The sequence below is a fragment of the Larimichthys crocea genome, unplaced genomic scaffold (genome assembly GCF_000972845.2).
Source record: "Larimichthys crocea isolate SSNF unplaced genomic scaffold, L_crocea_2.0 scaffold539, whole genome shotgun sequence".
Classification (NCBI taxonomy): Eukaryota; Metazoa; Chordata; class Actinopteri; family Sciaenidae; genus Larimichthys; species Larimichthys crocea.
In genome coordinates, this window is record NW_020857047.1 from 214,995 (window position 1) to 224,591 (window position 9,597).

The 9,597-nt window shown below is 44.5% G+C and overlaps 1 protein-coding gene across 6 annotated transcripts in view; it reads right to left on the reverse strand.

The window, feature by feature from the left end:
- Positions 1-7,796, reverse strand: part of slit2 (slit homolog 2 (Drosophila)) — an 88,157-nt gene extending 80,361 nt beyond the window's left edge. For 5 of the 6 annotated variants that reach the window (XM_019266204.2, XM_019266202.2, XM_019266203.2 and 2 more), the window contains exons 1-3: positions 6,804-7,795; positions 5,851-5,922; positions 3,344-3,415 (exon numbers count right to left, since the gene is read on the reverse strand). In XM_019266204.2, coding sequence (XP_019121749.2) covers positions 3,344-3,415; positions 5,851-5,922; positions 6,804-7,015 — 356 coding nt within the window. In that variant the 5' untranslated portion in view covers positions 7,016-7,795. Of the gene's footprint in view, positions 1-3,343; positions 3,416-5,850; positions 5,923-6,803 lie in introns of all 6 variants that reach the window. The other variant, XM_027276750.1, reaches the window with a different exon arrangement.
- Positions 7,797-9,597: the final 1,801 nt, after the last annotated feature.

Sequence of the window (9,597 nt, forward strand, 5' to 3'; positions counted from 1 at the left end):
CACACACTCTGTGCCGTTACCATAGTTATAACCGAAAGCCTTTACTCTGAAAGCAACTTGAGACTGACCAGCGAGTGTGTGTGTGCATGTGTTTATGTGTGTGTATCTACTCCAATAACTCATGTATTGGATACAAATCTCGAGCGAACCATCATCAACTGAAAGATTTACACGATCTTATCTGTTCTTTAAACACTAATGACAGACAGCGAGCAGAGATCCAGTCTTCTCTCCCCTGACCCGTGAATTCCTTCACTCTCACCCAAGAAAATCAGTTTTATCAACGTCTGAGCAGTTTTTTTAGTTTTTTTTTTACTTCCAGTTGGTGTTTACCAACAAATATAACAAATGTCGGCTGCCGCAGAGCGTCGTGCAGACAGACGGAAAACCGGGGAAAAAAAAATCCATCGCAAATTACTTTTCAGACGCGTCCGCTGTAGTGAAAATGGCTTTTTGTTTGTCTTCACAGTGCAGATAATTTCAAGCTCCGCTGCTCAATAAAGATGAAAAAAACAACAAAAAAACAGTTGAAACTTTGCCCTGATATGATCGTCTATCACTCACCGGCTTCAGAGCTAATCATTTAGCAGTGATACAGTGATTTTCTTTGAAACCTATGAGTCGGATTGTCCACAACAGTCATTTAGTTTGAGGTTTGTAGTTTGTAATCACTGTTGATAGACACATCTCACTACCTGTAATCAGTTTTACAATTATTCATCGCGGTTAAAATTATCTTTGACAATGTGATCATTCAATTACAGGCTAATTATCTGAGGCTTTATCTCGCCGCCGCTCTCTGAAATCATTGTCACGCCGCCTGTAATTACTGTTTTGTTTTCCCTCCGCATATCTGTGGCTGCTATCGCCTTCAATCTCAAAGACTCTGAATGAGACAGGGGCGGTAAACCAGTCAAATAAGAGGATCAGGAACACCTCTCTTTCCTTTTCTTCTTCCTCAGAGAGAGAGAGAGAGAGTGAAGAGTATATGACATTCCTGTATGCGCAGAACAATGGAGGGAGTGAGAACGAGATGGGTGGGTATGGAAGAAAAACACGAGGGGAGGTTAAAGAATGAATTAAGGGCAGGCTGAAGGTGTGAGTGGGTGTGGGAAAGGGGGCAGAATCAAGATAAAACCAGTACTGATGGAGATGGTGCGTGAGTTAATGCGCATTCACAAGTGTATCCATACCCGTGCATGTGTTTGTGTATGTGCACGCGTGTGTTGTGACATGCCTATCTCCTCCACACCTACCCCTCCTCCTCCTCCTCTACACCCCCCAGCTACTGCCCCACACCTGACCCCACCCTGCCCATCCCTGCAGGGCCTGTCGCAAAAAAAAAAAAAAAAAAAAGGGGGGGATGAGAAGGGGAACCGTTTTCCACCCCCGTGGGGGGCAGTCAATGTGGATTCGTCAGCCCAGCTTAGGGCCCTCTCCTCTGGTCAGTGGTGCCCAGCAGGCCCCTTCCAGCCCCCCCAGAGGACGGAGGCCTTTGAAATGAGCCCCCAGACTCCAGACTCCGGAGACGTGCCTTTGTCCGGTGGCCATGGGGGGGCATTGATGACTGACTCCATCTTTGTGTTTGTGAACATGCCACGCCAGAGTCGCTGAATTACAGTTGAGAAAACCCTCGTGAGGACAACAGAAAACAGCCATGTTGTGTCAGAAAGTAAGCCGCCGTCAAAGGTGTTTGTTTCCATCAAAGACGAGGAAAACAAGCGTGCATGGACTGACAGCGGCCGCGTTGGACGGATTAGTCTATGTTGCATGTGCAAGTATGTGTTGAAGCCTGTTTGGCTCACACGTATGCGTGAGAGAGTGTGTTTACCAGTATTTATCCTCTCTTTGCATCGAGGCTAATTACTATCAAAGTTTACAGTTAAAGCCGGACTATGCACGGTTAAATATTGCCCTCTTTGTCTGCAGCTCTGGGCAGGAATTCCCACATGTGCTTACCAGGACAGAACCCAGAGTTGGTTGCATGAGAAACACGAGCGTGGTCCACAGAGCTTCTCTCTCTCTCTCTCTCTGTCCACAAAGAGCAGCCATAGTGCAGCAGAGAGCAAGAGGAAAACCAGGCACGACACGCCCGAGACAAGAACAGCCAGGGGAATCACGATATTTCATGTGTTTCATCTTAAAGACTTCCAAAACAGCTATCAAGAAGATTAACCAACTTTCATTTGATTTTGTAACGTATGTAGGTCTGTGTGTGTGTGTGTGTGTGTGTGTGTACATGTGGATATCCCTGCTTGTGATCAGGTATGTCTGTGTTTTTTTTAATGTGTGTAAGCACTGAGGATTTTTATGTGCCTTTAATTAAAAGCTTGTGTCTAAGCCTGCTCAGACTCTGTCACAGTCTGCTGCATTCCAGCGTGTCATTGGCTGGCAATCAGGCCACATAACAAACACACACACACACACACACACACACACACACACACATATACACATCAAGCAAAGTTGACAGTCGACACAATGGACATATCAGCAGTCAGGGGTCCACGTCCCCCTTCTGTCTTGCTGTCTCACACACTACCAGGACTTAATTATGCCATAACTGCCTTAGGGTTGGATGCTGAATACCAGTGATTCCAGGCCAGCGCCATAACAACCTTTGGCTGCTCCTCAGACGCTGCACCGTGACTCATTTTCAAAATTTTCCTCTTGGACCGAGACATGTGATGACGATCAGGTTGTGAGAATGCAGAAACATGATTTAACTCTTATCTTATGGACTTTGAAGTCACCAGCTGTCAAATTAATTGTCTCAACCAAAGGTGTTTTGGGGCATTTTATAGCTGCACAAAACAACAAAAAAATTTAAGAGAAACGCTGTGAAATCTTTGGTGTTCAAGCCAAAAAGAACGTCTTTAATTTGGACTGTGGGACACGTCGACTGACGGCTGATTTACAGCTTCAAAACACCAAAGACTGGTAGTGTCGGAAATTCATGACCAAATTCAAACAGCGTGCCTCCGTCTACGACATGAATCATGCAGGATACAATGGCCGACGTGACACTGTGAGCAAACAAATCAAAACTGATAGATGACGCAAGTTGAGGACACGTCTTGTCAGTGCCACGATCCACCAGGAATTCATAGAACAATGACATCCTTTAACATGCAACAAACCTGTAAGATCTCTGTTAGGGCACAGTGTGTAAGAGCCTCTAGACAGACAATGATGAAGTTTTTTCTGGCGGCTCAACATCCTATCTGTGCATTTCCACATATATGAAAAGAGTGTGTCTGCTTTGTGTTTTTGTGTATCTGCACAGAAAATGTGTCAAGGCACATAAGATGGCGGCTGCTTGCAATTACAAAATGTTACTCACAGTCTCTCCAGCTCCTTCAGGTCCTGGAAGGCACCTCTCTCAATCGTGGTGATTTTATTCTCCATTAGCTGCCTGAAGGAGAAACACCAGGAGAGAGTGAGACAATAAGAAATTGGACGGCGGGCAGAAAAAAAAAAGGAAAGAAAGAAGAGGCAAAAAGAGAGAGAGTGACAGAGGGACACGTGGAGCGGGAGAGCTGACAGAGCGATTTGTGCGATGACACCGAGGCCAAAGGAAAAAGGAGAAAGATGGCTGGATGGGGCCACGAGATAAGAGAGAGAAGAGGAAGAGAAGGTGAAGGAGAGCGAGACCGGGCAAAGAGATTGACATTGGAGACGAGAGGGGAGGGAGAGATGGAGAAGATAGGCGATAGGGTGAGTGTGAAAAAAAGAGGGAGAGAAAAGCAGACTGGTGGAGATGGAAAGTGATAGACTGGTGAAACAGCAAGAGAGAGAGAAAGAGAGAGAGAGAGAGAAGACAATCAGCAGCCGGTCGATAGAGACCCAGAATTGACTTTAAAACTGGCCCATCAGTCGGACAGCGACTCATCCATCTTTCAATTTACTCTCTATCTTACCACATAGCTGTGACTACTCATTCACTTACACTAGCACAACTCCCCCAGGAGCACTGTGCTGACCAAGCCAACACACACACACACACACACACAGTTTTATGGGCTGGGTGGTGGACAGTTGTCATAAGCAGATAAAACTGCAGTGAAATTAAGACTGCGGCTAATTATTTTATTTTCATTACAAAGAAATCTACTGAGCTTTTTTCCCTCAGTCATCTATAAAATGTTAGAAATAGTGACCGAGGGCTCAAACAGACGTCTTGTTTTAAGAATATTCTCACATACCGAGAAGCTGGAGAAGATTTTTGGGTTATCTTTTGCTCTAAAATAACAAAATAATGAGTTAATTATCAGCAGAACCTTAGGGTTTGACTGACTAATGAGCCAAAGAGATATCTTGTTTTGACCAACCACCACCTAAAGATCTCTCATTGACTGTCAAACCTATCTACCTCTTGCCTGTTTTGTGTTTGTAATACATGTAAATGCGGCTGTAACACTTGAATTCCCCTCCAGGGATCAATAAATTACCCTATCTTATCACTCTATGACAATAACAAAGAAGAAGATCGTCACATCTGAAGGTCTTTTTTTGCTCAATAACTGAAACAATGAGTTAATTATTAAAAGAGACTTTGGGTTGGTTTAATGACATGAACACAGCAAACACAGCAAGACGAAGACTGGAGCACACACACACACACACACACACACACACGGTTTTATAGTATTTTTATAGTGTCTTTTTTTCCTCAGAAATAATGGCACAGTGCCCAAAGAGATGTTTGATATCTTTTGATGTATTTTCATATGACGAGAAAATAAGAAAATAGATTAAAAACATTTTTTTTGGCTCTAAGATAACGAAAACAATGAGTGACAATGACGAGAACTTGGGTTGGTTTGAACACACAGAACATAGAGACTGGAGCACACACACACTCAGTTTTATAAGCTGGATGGTGCTCAGGATAAGCAGATATATAACTGCAGTAAAAGTACAAATAAATCGACTGTTTTCTTTACTCGGTCATCCATAAATGTCAGAAATAGTGGTCCAGTTCCCACAAAGATGTCTTGTTTCGACCGACCAGCTGATTTAAAACACGAAAATATATAACAGACGATAATAAATGACAAAAAAAAAGGAGAATATGGTCACATCTGAGAAGAATTTGGGGCATTTTGTTGCTGTAAAATAACTAAAAACAATGAGTCGATTATCAGGAGAAAACGTGGGATTTTGATTGACTAATGACACGAACACACAGGAAACAGCTAGGATCCAACACACACACACACACACACACACACACACACACACACACAATTAAGGACATAATCTCTGGAGGAATTCCAACTATGTGTATTCCCTGCCATTCACTTTTAGCAGCTGAATAGCACACACACACTCATGCATATGCACACACACACACACACACACCCAATAAGAGCAGGCTATCCTTGTCCCACTCTTAACCTGGATCCATCCCAGGTAACAAACCTGTTCTTACATGACTCTTATCCTTTCCTTTCCTCCCTCCCTCCCTTCCAGCTGCATTCCTCCCTCCGCGGTTACACCTAATGACCGCTATCTCTTTCCCCCGTTGCCCGGTGGTTAAAATAAACCCCTCCTGACACTTCCACTGGCAGATTAACACGACAGCATTAACAGGTGCCACTGCTGCTCTGTTTAAAACACACACAGGGACTTTAATGAAAGCGCGACTGTATAGACGCAGTGCTGCATGCGGCAGCAGCTCCAGGGCTGATGCTCAAACAGGGACAGAAAGAGTTAAGTGTGTGTGTGTGTGTGTGTGTGTGTGTGTGTGTGTGTTGGGTAATTGCAAGGTGCTGTTTGAGAGTTTTTCCCTTTAGCATCTTGCCAGAGGAGGACAGAAAAGAAATGAGAGATTTCAAAGACACTTACAACACTCGCAGATGTCTCAGTCCTGCAAAATCCGCCTTGGTGATTTTAGTGAGGTTGTTTGCATTCAGATCCCTGGATAGAGAAAAAAAAAAGGAGGGGGGTGAAGAGTCAGTACTTGAGATATGATGTTAATAAAACCAGGACAGAGCAGGTGAGGTGAGGGGGTTTTTTTGTTTTATTGTTGGAACTTGTGCAGAATTTGGAGCGTCAGAGAAATTGAGAATGAATTTCATCAAAAAGAGGGTCTCTAACTAATAAAATACGGGCCTGTTTAAGTCAAAGCCCACTTGTCCAAATCCGTTTTTGATTAACTTGCTGGTCTCCAGACAAACCGATGTGGTCTACGGAGGCTGTGCTAATGCAACAGTGCGAAACCACCGACACAAACCACAGCACTGCCACTAAACTTCAGCTCCGCGATCAGCAAATCACGTCTCCCTCCCATCAGACACACGCAGTCAGTGTTTCTACAGTTTAAGACAGCGGGTCAGGGTTTACATCAGGTGGATTTGGCAACGTTTACGCATCCTGATGTGGAGTTTTCCACATGTTAAATGTATGCGCAATAAAGATGCTGGTCCCCCCTTAATACGCTGCAGTTTAAAAGGACTGAACACGCACATGCAACAACAGGAGTGTTAATTTAAACATTTGGAACAACATGTGATCATTAAAAAACATTTGTGGTCACATGTTTTAGGGCATCAAATGCCAGAAAGTGTGATAAGATTGCCGTAAACTCAAACTTCTACCTCTCCAGGAGACGCAGCTTTGTTAGAAAATCCCCCAAAGGTCAGCGCACACTTGTTATTCAGCATCACTGACACACAAAGACACTGATCATACTCTGCTGATTCTTCCCTGAGCTGAAGTGTTGTTGGGAAAATGTTTGTGCGCAGATTAAAGCAAAAAAACAACTGCGCCGCTTCTCGCTCGCTCCGCTCGGTACTTACAGTCGCTCCGCGTTGCGGGGTATGTTCCTGGGCACGCTGCGGAGCCCTTGGCCGTGACAGTCCACTGTAGTCCCGGTGCATGAACACTGGGTCGGGCAAGGCTGGCCGTCCACTCCGCTGGATAGGACCAGTACCAGAACAGCCACAAGCAGCAGCCCAAGCGCAGTCGCCGGGTAGCGGCTAGGGCTAACGGGGCTCAGAGCTCCCACCATCACTGCGGCAAGTGTGGGGGCCAATATGAGACCCACAAAATACTGAGAAAAATACAAGGGCGTTCAAAAATAAAAGCCCTGAAATCCCCCGAAAGAGCTCACCAAAACTCTGCACGCAACGGGATGCCGTCCTCCTTTTCGCTGTCGTCCGTTTGTTTCTGAAATCTTCTGGTTCTGAATTTACATTTGGGTCTTCTTAAGAGGGGTTTCGATGTGTGAAGGCTGTGAACCGGGAATTTGGTCCCCCTGGGCAGATAGAGGGGAGGTCGACGAGGCGGTGGACCGGCTCTCTGGCTGCGCTACAGCGGCGCAAACTTCCACATGTCCCCGGCATGCGGTGCCCAAATCCCCCCGGTGTGTGTTGTGTCTGTGTATATATACGTGCGCTTGCGGAACCACGCCAGTGCAACACCTCGATCCTTAATGTGATCCACTCTCACACACACTTTAGTGCATACACACGCACATATATATACAGACACACACACACACACACACGTCCACACACACTCTCTCCAGGTGAGGCTGAGGCTTGGTTATTAATTCACAACACGCGTCCGGAGAGGGAGCAGCGGCAGCGCTCGGTTTTTCCCAAAAGCTCAGCAGAGGTCACCGTGGTGGAGAGATATTGATTCCGATCATATATCAATTGCCGGTCAGTGGCAAGGGTGGAGGCAGTGTGACGGAGGAAAAAGCCCCGTGAAAGACCAGCGCGCAATACTATAATCCAACTCTGCGTGGTGCGTCAAAGCGCTGCTCCCGAGAGTGTGTGATAGGGAGAGAGAGAGAGAGAGGGAGAGAGAGAGGGAGGGAGAGAGAGAGAGAGGGCATGTCTGCTACTGCGTCTCTCCAGGCAACTCTTTCTCTCTTTCACACACACACACACACACACACACACTCAAACCAAAACACACGCACGCTGCGTTTTCTCTCAAGACAGCAGCAGGTTTCCAACTGGCCGTCAGTCAAACAGCAACAGTCTGACCTCAGAAGGGGGGACTTTGATTCTCACTGCAGTGTCCCGGTCACCTGATGCTTTATTTATCTGGCCTCAGGAAGGCGACAGAGCTTCTCAGTGAAAAATCTAACGTGGACAAAATATCTGATTCTTCTGACTCTTTCCCACAGCTGAACCAAAAAAAAGGGGAGAGCGTCCCTGTCCCAGGATGGACAGCACACTTGTTGATGCAGCTCTCCACAGCTCTCACAGCTCACACTAACTGCACCGAGTGTGGATCTTTAATCAATATTAATAGGACGAGGGTCCAGGTTCAATTAGAAGCAGCTTCCTTAATTAAGAATTATGAAGTGCCTTAAATCAGAGTGTTCGGTACACTGGAGAGAAACTGGAAGTAGAAAGTGTTCCTGTGAAGATGAAGATCAATAAAGCAGCGAAACAAAGAAGCAACATCTGGATTTTACTGATGTTTATTAATGAGAGTATAAACCCCATGGACTATGTGCGCATGCTCAGTAATCATCAGTTAAAATTGTGGAATCCATGGAGTGAAGGGAACTGTGCTGCAAAGTAACTAAGTACATTTACTCCAGTACTGCTCATTTTCTGCTACTTCCAACTATTGTACTTTTTAATTTTACTACAATATAATCAATACATAAAAGATGATGTACTATAATAGCACCGTTTAGTATATGTAGTAAAAACCAATGTTTAAACAAATGCACAGTAACTATAATCCAGTATATTATTCCATATAGTTTGTACTTTTACTTGCAGGACTTTGTAAAATATATGAGTACTTCTTCCCTCACTGATTTACATCTATTATACATTTACTATTGTTTACAATATGATTACTGTTTCAGTCATTTTTTGTTTTGAGCCAACAGAAGGTCACATAAATAGTTGACTTGACTGTTTTTCTGTTTATTTTATGAACAGTTAAAAAGAAGAACAGCAGCTTGTCACTGTCTCTAAACATAAATAATGATCTCAGTCATGGATATATTAAACATTTTAATTTTAATAGCCAGAACAAGATGAGAAAATCTTCTATCAGATGAACCCTCCAGCTCTCTGAGGTCTTCTGGTCTGATCTCAGTCATGTCATCATCTTGATGTTGCCTCTTACTATCAGGAGAGACAGCACCGTTCAAACATTCACGTCCTGCCTCAAAGGTCATCCTTACGTTTCGGCTTTTGACCGGCCTGACTACCTGTTGCTCGTTCTGACACATGTGATTATTAGACTCGTCTTGAAGATTGTTGTTATGTGACCTCACCCGTAGATTTTCAGTCCTTATTGGATTTAAACCGATGAATTACAATCCTCTAGCGATTCTTCATCAGGGATCAGTGACGTACAAATCTGTGGTGAAGCCGGTCTTTCTCTCTCTCTTTCTCTTGATCCCTCTTTGGCTCCTAAGACAGAATACAAACAGCTGTGTGTGATTGTGATGCTGATGTGTACTCTGTGTGTGATTTATACTGTTACCCCTGCATCCCCCAATCCCTCACACACACACACACACACATACACACACATACACAGTCTACTCAGTGCTTATGAAACTTTATCCCACAGCAAATCTGAAATATTTTCTTTATTTGTGGGTGGTGG